The sequence below is a fragment of the Stegostoma tigrinum genome, chromosome 6 (assembly GCF_030684315.1).
Source record: "Stegostoma tigrinum isolate sSteTig4 chromosome 6, sSteTig4.hap1, whole genome shotgun sequence".
Classification (NCBI taxonomy): domain Eukaryota; kingdom Metazoa; phylum Chordata; class Chondrichthyes; order Orectolobiformes; family Stegostomatidae; genus Stegostoma; species Stegostoma tigrinum.
In genome coordinates, this window is record NC_081359.1 from 63,645,523 (window position 1) to 63,659,325 (window position 13,803).

The 13,803-nt window shown below is 42.7% G+C and overlaps 1 protein-coding gene across 1 annotated transcript in view; it reads left to right on the top strand.

Annotated features, from left to right (window-relative positions):
• LOC125453120 (PC3-like endoprotease variant B) overlaps positions 1–13,803 on the top strand; it is a 1,374,573-nt gene that overhangs the window by 901,977 nt on the left and 458,793 nt on the right. The window contains exon 4 of the mRNA XM_048532258.1: positions 7,260–7,377. Coding sequence (XP_048388215.1) covers positions 7,260–7,377 — 118 coding nt within the window. The remainder of the gene's footprint in view (positions 1–7,259; positions 7,378–13,803) is intronic.

Genomic DNA, 13,803 nt, shown 5'->3' on the forward strand with positions numbered 1-13,803 from the left:
CTGTCTCTCGCTCTCTGTCTCTCGCTCTCTGTCTCTCGCTCTCTGTCTCTCGCTCTCTGTCTCTCGCTCTCTGTCTCTCGCTCTCTGTCTCTCGCTCTCTGTCTCTCGCTCTCTGTCTCTCGCTCTCTGTCTCTCGCTCTCTGTCTCTCGCTCTCTGTCTCTCGCTCTCTGTCTCTCGCTCTCTGTCTCTCGCTCTCTGTCTCTGTCTCTCGCTCTCTGTCTCTCGCTCTCTGTCTCTCGCTCTCTGTCTCTCGCTCTCTGTCTCTCGCTCTCTGTCTCTCGCTCTCTGTCTCTCGCTCTCTGTCTCTCGCTCTCTGTCTCTCGCTCTCTGTCTCTCGCTCTCTGTCTCTCGCTCTCGCTCTCGGTCTGTCGCTCTCGCTCTCAGTCTCTCGCTCTCAGTCTCTCGCTCTCAGTCTCTCGCTCTCATTCTCTCGCTCTCATTCTCTCGCTCTCAGTCTCTCGCTCTCAGTCTCTCGCTCTCAGTCTCTCGCTCTCAGTCTCTCGCTCTCAGTCTCTCGCTCTCAGTCTCTCGCTCTCAGTCTCTCGCTCTCAGTCTCTCGCTCTCAGTCTCTCGCTCTCAGTCTCTCGCTCTCAGTCTCTCGCTCTCAGTCTCTCGCTCTCAGTCTCTCGCTCTCAGTCTCTCGCTCTCAGTCTCTCGCTCTCATTCTCTCGCTCTCATTCTCTCGCTCTCATTCTCTCTCTCTCTCATTCTCTCGCTCTCATTCTCTCGCTCTCAGTCTCTCGCTGTCGCTCTCGGTCTGTCGCTCTCGCTCTCAGTCTCTCGCTCTCAGTCTCTCGCTCTCAGTCTCTCGCTCTCATTCTCTCGCTCTCGCCGTCGGTCTCTCGCCGTCGTTCTCTCGCCGTCGGTCTCGCGCGCTCGGTCTCGCGCGCTCTCTCTCTCTCTCTATTGAGAGAGCAGCCTTAAGGCGTCTGGATGAGATGTGTCTCGCATCGTTCTGAGCGGCATGGGAACACTTATTTGGGGACCCTGACACTAATTTTAAGATCCTTTCTGGTAACAGCTGAGAATCAAAATGTGGTCTCGTTATTTAAAAGAAAAACAGGGATGGTTGGAGTCGATGACAAAATTACAGAACATATAGTTTAAAATTAGCGCCAAGTATTCGGAGCAATAGATACATCTGTATTTAGAAAAACTTAGCTTTGTTAAGGTAAAGTTATGTTTGGTTTTTACTTAAATTACCTGGGAATGTGTGCGAGGGTATTGGATCTGATACAGTCAAATTGGACTTCAGCAAAGCTGTTGATGTGATCCCTCGTGGCAGACTGGTCAAGGAAATGAGCCCAAGGGATACAAGGCAAAGTGGCTGAGAAAGCTGACAGTTGAGCAACATTTGTGTGATTGGAAGTCTGTTCCCAGTGGGGTTCTGCAGAGCTCAGTGCTTGGACCCTTTCAGTTTCTGGTAAATATTAATTGTTTTTCAAATTGTGGAGTGTGGGCATCCCTGGCTGGCCAATATTTCTTGTCTGTCCCTAGTTTCCCTTGAAGAAAATGATGTTGAGTTGCCTTTTTTAACTGTAGCAGCCCACATGCTGTAGGGTGGCAAACAATGTTGTTACAAAAGAAAATCCAGAATGTTGACACAGCAACAGTGAAAGAATGGTAATATATTTCCATGTCAGGGTGGTGAATGACTTGGAAGAGACTTGCAGGTGGTCCTGTTCCTTGTATCTGCTGCCCTTGTCCTTCTAAATGTCAGTGCTCATGGGTTCAGATGGTGCTTTCCGAGGATTTGGTGAATTTCTGCAGATTTTGAAGATCCTCAGCCTCAGCGGTAGAGGGGATGGATGCTTCTGGACATGGTGCCATCAAGCTCTGACCTGCTTTTGTACCCAGTGTTTGTGTGGCATGTCCGGTTAAGTTTCTGGACAATGGTAACTCCAAGGATGTTGATAGTGGGGAATTCAATGATGCTGACGCCATTTAATATCAAGAGACAGTGGTTAGATTGTCTTTTATTGGAGATAGCCATTGCCTAATAACATTACTTCGACTTGTCAGCTTAAGCTTGGATATTGTCCCGATCTTGTTGCATTTGAACATGGACTGCTTCACTATCTGAGAAGTCGCAAATGGTGCTGAACATTTGTAGTCATCAGCAAATATACCCACATCTTACTCAAGATGGCCAAGAGGTCATTGATGAAGCAGCTGAAGGTCGTTGAGCCTTGTACACTACCTGGAGGAACTCCTGCAGAGGTGTCTTAGAGTAGACGGACTGCCAACAATAACAGCAGCTTGCTATGTGCCAGGTATAACTCTAATTATATACTCTCTGACCACTGATTTCAGTTTGCTAGGGCTCCTTGATGCTATGCTCAGTTAAATGTGGCCTTGATGTCAAGGGCTGTCACTCTCATCTCACCCCTGGAATTCAACGCTTTTGTCTATGTTTGAACCAAGGCTGTAATGAGGTTGGGAGCTGAGTGGCCTTGGCAGGACCCAAATTGAGCAGGTTACTGAGCTTGTTGACTTGTTCCCGAGCTGGCTTGTTCTTGTTCAGATGTTTAGTCACCATGTTAGGTGACATCATCAGTGGAGCCTCCAATGAAGCAATGTTGGAATTTACTTCGCTTGGAATTTATAGGGTCTGGTCCACTTAGGTGAGTACTGTCTGGGTTGATCTGTGTGGGTTTGCATTTGGGTGCAATGCATTATGGTGGAGAGCCATGCCTCTAGGAATTTCCATGCGTATCTATGTTTGGCTTGGGTCCTATGGTTACCTTGTCCCAGTTAAACTGATCGCCTTCGTTGTTGGAGTGTACCAATGTTAATCAGCTGCTAGCTGATGTTCATGTATTCTGATGGCTAGTTTGCTTCCCGTCAGTCCGAGGTAATGTTTGTGACGGCCGTTTCATGGTAATTTGTAAACCATGTTGGTTCTGCATGTTGTGGGAAAGAAACGTCTGAATGAGAACAAGCCAGTTCGGTGAGCAAGTCGACAGCTTGACCCACAACCCGAGCCTTTGCCTTTACCTTTGCCAAAGCTCTGAGCAGATGCTATTTGATAGTACAGTTGGTGATACCATCCATTACTTCACTGATTGAGGGTAGACTGATGGAGCAGTAATTGACTGATTTGGATTTGTCCTGCTTTTCTGTACAGGATATACCTGGGCAAATTTACAAGTTTCAGGTACATGCAAGTGTAACTGTACCGTGGAAGCATTTGCCTGGGGAAGCTGCAAGTTCTGGACCATAGGTTTTCAGGACTATTGCCAGCATGTTATCAGGTTCCTTAGCTTTTTCAGTATCCAGTGCCTCTACCCATTTCTTGACATCAAATGGAGTGAAATGAAGTGGCTGAAGACTGATTTCTGTGTTGCTGGGGACCATTGGAGGAGGCTGGGATGCATCATCCACCTGGCATTTCTGGCTGAAGATTGCTTGCAAATCCTTCAGACTTAGCGTTTGCAATTGTGTACTTGGCTCTTCCATCATTGAGAATGGGGAGGCTTTTTCTGCACTAAAAATGTTTAATTGTCCACTACCATTCACGACTAGATGTGGTTGGATTGCAGATCGTAGATCTAATCCATTGGTGGTGGGATCACTTAGCTCTATCATTTGCTGTTTACGCTAGAAGTCCTGTTTAGCAGCTTCACTGTGTTGACTCCTCATTTTTAGGTCTGCCTGGTGCTGCTCCTGGCATGTTCTCCTGTGCTGTCCGTTGACCAGGGTTGATCCCCTGGCTTGATGGATAATGGTGGAGTGGGGGATATACGAGGCCATGAGAGTGCAGTTTGTGGAGTACAGTTCTGTTGATGGTCCACAGTGCCTCATTGATGTCATGAATTGTTATATCTATTCGAAGTCTGTCATGGATAGACAGCTTCTGCAACTTGTAGATTGGTAAGGATGAGATCAAGTGTGTTTCCTTATTAATTCCCTCACAATCTGCCACAAGCCTAGTCTAGCAGCTATGTCCTTTCAGTCCTAACCAGCTCGATCAGTCGTTTTGCTGCTAAGTGACTCTTGTTGGTGGACGTTGATAACTCTCACCCGGAGTACGTTTGCACCATTGGCATGCTCAGTGCTTCCTCCAAGGGCTGCTCAACATGGAGGAGTACTGACTCATCAATTGACGGAGTCAGTTAGATTACCATATCTGGTAATCAGGAGGTTTCCTTATCCATGTTTAACCATGTTTAAGCCATGAGACATCATGGAGTTAAATGTAGCTGTTATGACCAGGAAACATGCAGATTGCACAAATATTTTGTGAGTGATAAATATTAACGAGGGCATAACCTGCAGAAGGATATCAATGGACTGGAGAGATGGGCAGAAAAGAGACAAATGGAATTCTTTCCGGGAAAGCTAGGGATAATGCATTCAGGGAGGGTTAACAAGGAATACTCTGAGTGGCAGACCCTGGAAGGTAATGAAGATCAAAGGAACCTTGACATGCATCACCATAGATCTGTAAAATGTCATAGGGCAGGAAGATAAGATGGTTAAAAAGGTACATGGGATGCTAGCCTTTAGTAGCCATGGCAAAAAAATACAGGAGCTGGGAGGTTATTACAGGACCTTTATAAATTGTCTCACCTTCTAACTCAAACGCTTTCATCTAAGTAGCATCCTAGTAAATATTTTTCTGCACTCTTTCTCGTTCAATAATATCCTTTCTATTGTGGGTAACCACAGTTACATGCAGTACTCCAAATGTGGCCTTACTAACGTCTAGTACAGGTGCAACAAGATGTCCCAGCTCCTGAACTCTGTGCTCTGACCAATGGAAGCCACCTTCACAATCCTGTCCAGCTGTGACTCCAGAACCAAAGGTCAAAGTTTAAACATGCAGGCTAGGCTATTTAAAACCGAGAGAAGGAGAAATGTTTTCATCCAGAGAGTGGTGAACCTGTGGAATCCTCTGGCACAGAAAGTAGTTGAGGGCAAAATCTTGAATGTTTTCACAAAGTAGTTCTTAGATCTAAAGTGATCAAGGATATGGGGTGACAGTAGGGACAGCATCCTGAGTTGGGTAATCAGCCATGATTGTAAAGAATGGCAGAGCAGGTTCAAAGGCCAAATGGTCTATTCCACGATGCTATATTCTATGTTTTTATGTGATAGAGGTATCTTAGATTATGAAACATGATGTGAATGAAAGCATTTTTTTCCATTAGTGGATGAAGTCAATAACAAGGAAGCATAGGTTTAAGTTAGGTAAAAGGCAAAGAGGAAATTTTAGAAGAAATGTTTTCACCCTGAGGGCAGTGGGAGTCTGGAATGCAGCCTGAAATAATAATTAAGGCAGTAACTCTCGTGACATTTGAGCAGTATTTAGGTATTCAATTGTGTTTCCATACCCTCCAGGGCAGCACCAGTGTGCGCCATTTGAAAGATGTGGTGCAAAAATTCCCACCAACACACTTGAGACAGCATTTTCCAAAGCCACAAACACTTGCGAGTTTTGAGAAGATTTGTAGCTCAGGTTGAGGTTCTGGATGTGAGTTTGCTCACTGAGCTGGAAGGTTCGTTTTCAGACGTTTCGTCACCATTCTAGGTAATATCATCAGTGAACCTCCGGCGAAGCGCTGGTGTTATGTCTCGCTTTCTATAGATGATGTTACCTAGAATGGTGACGAAATATCTGAAAACGAACCTTCCAGCTCAGCGAGCAAACTGACACCCAGAACCACAAACACTTCCATCAAAAGGTACATTGACTGTGGATACGTGGGCGCGCCACTCACCATTCTGACTTGGAAATGTATTGCTCTTGCTTCACTTTCACTGGACCAAAATCCAGGATCTTCCTGCTGAATAGCATTGTCAATTTACCTCTACCAACTGGACTGCAGTGGTTCAAGAAAGCTGCCTCCTGCCACCTTCTCATGGGCAACATGAGATGGGCGAAAAATGCTGTTCCATCCAGCAATGATCTCATCCATTGATGTAATTTTAAAAATAAAATTACTCTAGTTTGATTCCTAAAATGTATGTTAGACAATAAATAGTCAAATGATAAGAGAATGCGTGGAAATAAAATAACATTGAGTGAGTAGAGAGTGGATGGCAGTGATTAAGTGGAGCCATTTCTTACATCTCTGCCTGCAGTGGTCTGCAGCTTGTAAAATACAATGATGTGAATAACATTTCTCTAAATGAAAACTAAGAGAATGGCTGGTTCCACACAATTAATGACCTGCTAACCAAATGGCACACTTCCATATTTCAAGAAATGTGTTCCTGCAATTTCAATAACACTACTAAGAAAAAGTTAAAGCTTCACTTCTATTTTGTAACTTATGACTCTGAATAGTGAGATGACAAATATTTAACCAAAGGATATGATAAATGCTAAATCAAATAAACAACACATGGATCCTGTTTTTGTTTGTACCTCTTTATTCCTTTAATTACTCTGGAATGTGGCACCTTTATTGTAATCCAGGTTAAGTATTTGTTCGAGAATATCAGTTCCACTGTTTTGATGCAGGAATGTCATTTTAATTCAAGGTAGGCTGGCACTGTCATTATTTAAATTTGATATGGGATCCAACAAACATTGCAAAGCCTGGCCCAAAATGTCAGCTATGCATTGGATCACATCATTGTTTCTATATGCAGGATTTAATAAAACTGTCTAGTGACTGCAGAGTCAGCAGTTCTGCACCACAGTACTGCGCAATATAATGGTGGGGAGCAAAATGTGAGCTTTATAAATATGGTTGTTTAAAGGTTTACAACAAAACAGAAAATAGTTAAAATGTATCTTGTATATGTAACAAAAAGCTCCATTCATTTAAAGAAAACAGAAAATATTATAATATTACTGAAGTTAGCCTTGAGAGAGAGATTTCTGTTGATGCGCCATTAATATTGGTGGTTGTTTCAGAACCTATTGTTTAGAACAAATTCCATGTGACATCACTAGAGGGCTCTGTGACAATGTTTGTAGGTTGGCCGCTCTCAAAGGTAAGAAAAAGTATTGCAGCTCACAAAATACAGCGATCTAATTGGTGGACAGGTATCTGATCTTTTACCACTGATGTACTGTGCCACAGTAAAAATGTACAGCTTACACATTTATAGTAGCTTCTTATATGATTTAAAATTTGAAATATGGTTACTCTTAGGAAATAAAAGGATGGGAGATGTTGAGTATGTTCTTGTTTAATAGCATATTAGTCCCAAATGAATAATACAAACCAGATCATAACAGGAAGAATAAAACTGATGTGTTTTATACATTGTCCTAATTTTAAGCACTAATTCTTCCATTTAGGTCAAGTGGGCTGAACAACAAGATATCCATGAAGTGGAAAAAAGAGACAAAGCTCTTTTGCCTGATCTTCCATTCCTTTCCAAAGAGTATAGCATCAGCTCATTCTTTGAAACACTAGGTAAGTAATAAATACCCAAAATCAGTCATACAGATGATATACATTGAGCTGCCATCATAAGAGCCATAAAGGTTCATTAAATATATATCTAAAGAAAAGAAAACAAGTGTTTTTCACAATGGTGAAGAAGGAGAGATTTCTTTTTTCCAACAGAGGTTCTTTTTCAACAGAGTTTATGTTTGTTGTTTCAATCCACAGTGATTTTTTTTCATAAAAAAATACATTTTAAAAAAGCGTGAACGATAGATTGTTCATACAGGGAGCTTGTGGCCAGGCCCACAGGTGGGCAGCTCTGGGGTGAGGTTTTTTTTCAATAATCTGGAGATTGAAAGCTGAATGTTGGATTATTTGGGGACAAGTTTTTTTTTCATTCAGCTATGTGTTTGATTTCTCTTTAATATTTAAATTTTTCTGTTTTTTTACATGCTTAATTTTAAATCTGTGGGTAAGGAAAGGTAGTTTATTTTTATATATAAGGTGCTATTAAGATTTGCTTCTTTTCAAGCTTAATGTCACTGCATACAAGAGACACTGAGTGCAATGACTAGTAGATTTAGAAAAGCAATTGCACAGCAGGATCAATCAGATAGACTGTCAGGAAAGGTGAGAAGATAGTACAGAAGTCTACTGTAGCTACTCCTCTCTTAAACAGATATTCTGTTTTGGATACTGTTGAAAGAGAGTCTCTTAGAGGAAAACAGAAGTGGTAGTCAGATCTTAGGCACTAAAAATGAATCTTATGTTAAATGGGATTTGTCAAGATTTAAAAGAATGTTTATTATAGGGGCTGTCCTGTCAGAGGCACAGACAGGAGATTCTGTGGCAGTGAGCATGAATCTAGGATAGTATGTTGCTTTTCTGATGCCAGGGTTAAAGACGTCTCAAAACACCTGAAGCATGTTGTCAAAGGGGAGAGTGAGAAGCTGGAAGTTGTCCCACACATTGTTTGGGAAAAACTTAAGGCTTTGCAGAGCTAAATTAAGCGGTTAGGTGGAAGATTGAAAAACAGAACATCAAAAGTAGGAATCTCTGGTTTACTTCCAGTGCCAAATTCTAATAAAGGAAGGAATAAAATGCAGCTGTTGAATGGAGCTGTTTTTGTAAGGTGTGTTCAGGAGGGTTTCCTAACGCAGTACGTTGACAGGCCGACGAGGGGAGAGGCCATTCTAGACTTGGTGCTCGGAAACGAGCCGGGGCAGGTATCAGATCTTGTGGTGGGAGAGCATTTTGGTGATAGTGACCATAACTGCCTCACGTTCTACATAGCTATGGAGAAGGAGAGGATTAGGCAAAATGGGAGGATATTTAATTGGGGAAGAGGAAACTATGATGCGATTAGACATGAGTTAGGAAGCATGGACTGGGAGCAGTTGTTCCATGGTAAGGGAACTATAGACATGTGGAGACTGTTTAAGGTACAGTTGTTGGGAGTGATGAGTAAATATGTCCCTCTGAGACAGGCAAGAAGGGGTAAGATAAAGGAACCTTGGATGACGAGAGCGGTGGAGCTTCTTGTGAAAAGGAAGAAGGTAGCTTACATAAGGTGGAGGAAGCTAGGGTCAAGTTCAGCTAGAGAGGATTACATGCAGGCAAGGAAGGAGCTCAAAAATGGTCTGAGGAGAGCCAGGAGGGGGCACGAGAAAGGCTTAGCAGAAGGAATCCGGGAAAACACAAAGGCATTTTACACTTACGTGAGGAATAAGAGAATGATCAAAGAAAGAGTAGGGCCGATCAGGGATAGCATAGGGAACTTGTGTGTGGAGCCTGAGGAGGTAGGGGAAGCCCTAAATGAGTTTTTTGCTTCTGTCTTTACGAAAGAAACGAACTTTGTAGTGAATGAAAGCTTTGAAGAGCAGGTGTGCATGCTGGAATGGATAGAGATAGAGGAAGCTGATGTGCTGAAAATTTTGTCAAACATTAAGATTGACAAGTCGCCAGGCCCGGACCAGATTTGTCCTCGGCTGCTTTGGGAAGCGAGAAATGCAATTGCTTCGCCACTTGCGAAGATCTTTGCATCCTCGCTCTCCACTGGAGTCGTACCTGAGGACTGGAGAGAGGCAAATGTAATTCCTCTCTTCTAGAAAGGAAATAGGGAACTCCCCGGCAATTATAGACCAGTAAGTCTCACGTCTGTCGTCTGCAAGGTGTTAGAAAGGATTCTGAGGGATAAGATTTATGACCATCTGGAAGAGCATGGCTTGATCAAATACAGTCAACACGGCTTTGTGAGGGGTAGGTCATGCCTTACAAACCTTATCGAGTTTTTTGAGGGTGTGACTAGAAACGTTGATGAGGGTCGAGCTGTGGATGTGGTGTACATGGACTTCAGTAAGGCATTTGATAAGGTTCCCCATGGTAGGCTCATTCAGAAGGTCAGGAGGAATGGGATACAGGGGAACTTAGCTGCTTGGATACAGAATTGGCTGGCCAACAGAAGACAGCGAGTGGTAGTAGAAGGAAAATATTCTGCCTGGAAGTCAGTGGTGAGTGGGGTTCCACAGGGCTCTGTCCTTGGGCCTCTACTGTTTGTAATTTTTATTAATGACTTGGATGAGGGGATTGAAGGATGGGTCAGCAAGTTTGCAGACGACACAAAGGTCGGAGGTGTCGTTGACAGTGTAGAGGGCTGTTGTAGGCTGCAGCGGGACATTGACAGGATGCAGAGATGGGCTGAGAGGTGGCAGATGGAGTTCAACCTGGATAAATGCGAGGTGATGCATTTTGGAAGGTCGAATTTGAAAGCCGAGTACAGGATTAAGGATAGGATTCTTGGCAGCGTGGAGGAACAGAGGGATCTTGGTGTGCAGATACATAGATCCCTTAAAATGGCCACCCAAGTGGACAGGGTTGTTAAGAAAGCATATGGTGTTTTGGCTTTCATTAACAGGGGGATTGAGTTTAAGAGTCATGAGATCTTGTTGCAGCTCTATAAAACTTTGGTTAGACCGCACTTGGAATACTGCGTCCAGTTCTGGGCGCCCTATTATAGGAAAGATGTGGATGCTTTGGAGAGGGTTCAGAGGAAGTTTACCAGGATGCTGCCTGGACTGGAGGGCTTATCTTATGAAGAGAGGTTGACTGAGCTCGGTCTCTTTTCATTGGAGAAAAGGAGGAGGAGAGGGGACCTAATTGAGGTATACAAGATAATGAGAGGCATAGATAGAGTTGATAGCCAGAGACTATTTCCCAGGGCAGAAATGGCTAGCGCGAGGGGTCATAGTTTTAAGCTGGTTGGTGGAAAGTATAGAGGGGATGTCAGAGGCAGGTTCTTTACGCAGAGAGTTGTGAGAGCATGGAATGCGTTGCCAGCAGCAGTTGTGGAAGCAAGGTCATTGGGGTCATTTAAGAGACTGCTGGACATGTATATGGTCACAGAAATTTGAGGGTGCATACATGAGGATCAATGGTCGGCACAACATTGTGGGCTGAAGGGCCTGTTCTGTGCTGTACTGTTCTATGTTCTATGTTCTAAAATGACTGGGGAGATGAATCAATGACTAAAGAGTTGGTGCAGTGTATGGGGATTCAGTTCTTAGAGCATTTGGGATCTCTTCTGGAGTAGAAAAGATCTGTTCAAAAAGGATGGGTTTCACCTGAACCAGAAAGGAACCAATATCCTGGCGGGTAGATTTGCTAGTTCTATTTCAGGAGCCTGTAAACGTTTAGAGGCCAGGGGTGGGAGCTTGCTAAGTAACAGTGAAAATAGAAAGAAAGGCTAAGGTGGTTCAGATTCAGAAAAGAGCAAGTTAATTGAAAAGACAAACAACAGCAATACAGAAAACAAAGAAACTCAGAAGAATTAAACTGTATCTGTTTCAATGTAAGAGGTCTTACAGGCAAGGCTGATAACCTCAGAGCATGTTTGGATGCATGGGATGGAGATGTTCTAGCTATTACAGAAACTTGGCTGACAGAAGGAGAGGCCTGGTAGCTCAGTGTTACATATTTTAGATGTTATAGGAAGGGCAGAAAGAGAGGCATGAGAGGAAGGGGAGTGGCCTTTTTGATTCAGGAAAGCATTACTACTGTAATTGGAGAAGGTAATCATTTAGTGAAAATATGAGTTTAAATTAGAAGTAAGAAAGGGATGTTCTCCTTGATGAGATTGACTATTGGGGGGACCTAAAGGACAGAGGAAAATTGAGAAGCAAATATGTAGGGAGAGCCCAAATATACGCAAAAATAATAAGTTTGTAATAGTAGGGAACTTTAATTTTCCAAACATTAACTGGGACTTACATAGTATTAAAGGTTTGGATGGTGAAGAATTGTTAAAGGTGTTCAAGAATTTTTTTTCAATATGTAAATATTCCTACAAGAGAAGGAGCAAAACTTAACCTTCTCCTGGGAAATAGGGCAGGACAAGTGTCTAACGTGTTTGTAGGGGAACATTATGGAACTAGTGAGCATAATACTATTGGTTTTAAAATAGTTACTGGAAAGTTAAAAGTACTTAATTGCAATAAGGCAAATTTAAAGGGTACAAAGCAAGAACTTCGAAAAGTTGATTGGAGTAGTCTGCTCGCAGGTAAAGGCACGACTGATAAGTAGGAGGCCTTCAAAAGTGTGATAATGAGAGTGCGGAGGCATTATGTTCCTGCTCGAGTGAAGGGTAAGGCTGGTAAGATTAGGGAACAGTGAATGAATAAAGGATATTGAGGTTCTATTGAAGACCAAAAATGAATTGCACATTAAATATAGACATGTGGGATCAAATTAATTACTTGAATAGTGTTAAGAGTGTCGGGGCATCCTGAAAGAAATTAGGAAGCTAGAGAGGGGCTATGCAATTACCGAGGAAGATAAGGTTAAAGATAATTTTTTAAAATCGACAAATATGTTAAGAACAAGAGAGTAACTAGACACATCAGGACTCCTTAAAGATCAGTGAGGTTATCTTTGTGTTGACCCTCAGGAGATGGAAGAGATATTAAATGAGTATTTCACATCAGTTTTTACTGTTGAGAAAGAAATGGAGGCTAGAGAGTGCAGGAAAATATTGATGTTTTGAAAGCAGCTCACATCACAGAAGAGGAAGTGCTGGAGGTCTTAGAAAACATAAAAATAGATAAATCTCCAGGACCTGATGAGTGCATTTCAGGACTTTGGAGGAAGTTAGGGAGGAAATTGCAGGGTCCCTAACAGAAATATTTTTATCATCTGTAAACATGGGTGAAGTAATGGAGGACTGGAGGGTGACTAATCTCATTCCATTGTTTAAGTAAAGCTGTAAGGGGAAGACTGGAAACTATTGACCTGTGAGTCTGACATGAGTGGTGGCTAAGTTGTTGGAGGTGTTTCTTAAAATAGGACTTGGAGAGGCAAGGATTGATTAAGGGTAGTCTGCCTGACTTTTGTGAGGAAAATCATGTCTGTCAAACTTGATTAAGTTTTTTTAACCAACAAGATTGATGAGGGCAGAAGAGTAGATGTTGTTTGCTTGGACTTTACTAAAGCCTTTGACAAGGTTCCACATGGTAGACTAATTAGTAAAGTTAGATCACATGGGATTCAGAGTGAGCTTGCTAATTGGATGCAAGATTGGCTTGACAGTAGGAGATAGAGGGTAATGGTGGAGGGTTGTTTATCAGGCTAGAGACCTGTGACAGCAGTTTTCCACAGGTATCAATATTGGGTCCCCTTTTGTTTCTCATCCAAATCATTTATATAAATGACAATACAAGAGGCTTGATTAGTAAGTTTGCAGATGAGACCAAAATTGGTGGCATAGTGGACAACGAAGAAGGTTGTCTAAGAGTACAAAGAGCTCTTGATCAATTGGGTCAATGGGCTGAGGCGTGATAAATGGAGTTTAATTTGGATAACGTGAAGTATGGTATTTTGGTTATACAGACAAAGCCAGGACTTGCACAGTTAATGATCTGGCCTTGAATAGTGTTGTACAACAGAGAGACCTACGGGTTTAGGCCCATAATGTTTTGAAGTTTGCGTCACGGGTAGACAGGCTGCTTACAAAGGCATTTAGCACTTCGTTTGCCTTCATTGCTCAGACCTTTTGAGCAGAGGAGTAGGGATGCAGTGTTGAGATACAGGATGTTCATGAGACCTCTTCTGAAGTACTGCGTGCAATTCTGGTTGTCCTGTTCTAGAAGGGTATTATCAAACTGGAGAAGGTTCAGAAAGGATTTACCAGGATGTTAGTGCGAATGGAGGGCTTGAGATATATTTTCAGAGGAATGTAGGAGGTTGAGGGGTGACCTTATAGTAGTTTATAAAATCATGAGGGGCATAGATAATGTGCATGAGAAGGATCTTTTCCGTAGAGTAGGAGATTTCAAAACTAGGGGGCATATTTTTAAGATGAGAGGAGAAAGATTTTAAAAAGACAGGAGGGGCAACTTTTTATTTTACACAGAGGGTGGTTTATGTGTGGAATGAACTGCCAGAGGAAGTCGTAGATGCAGG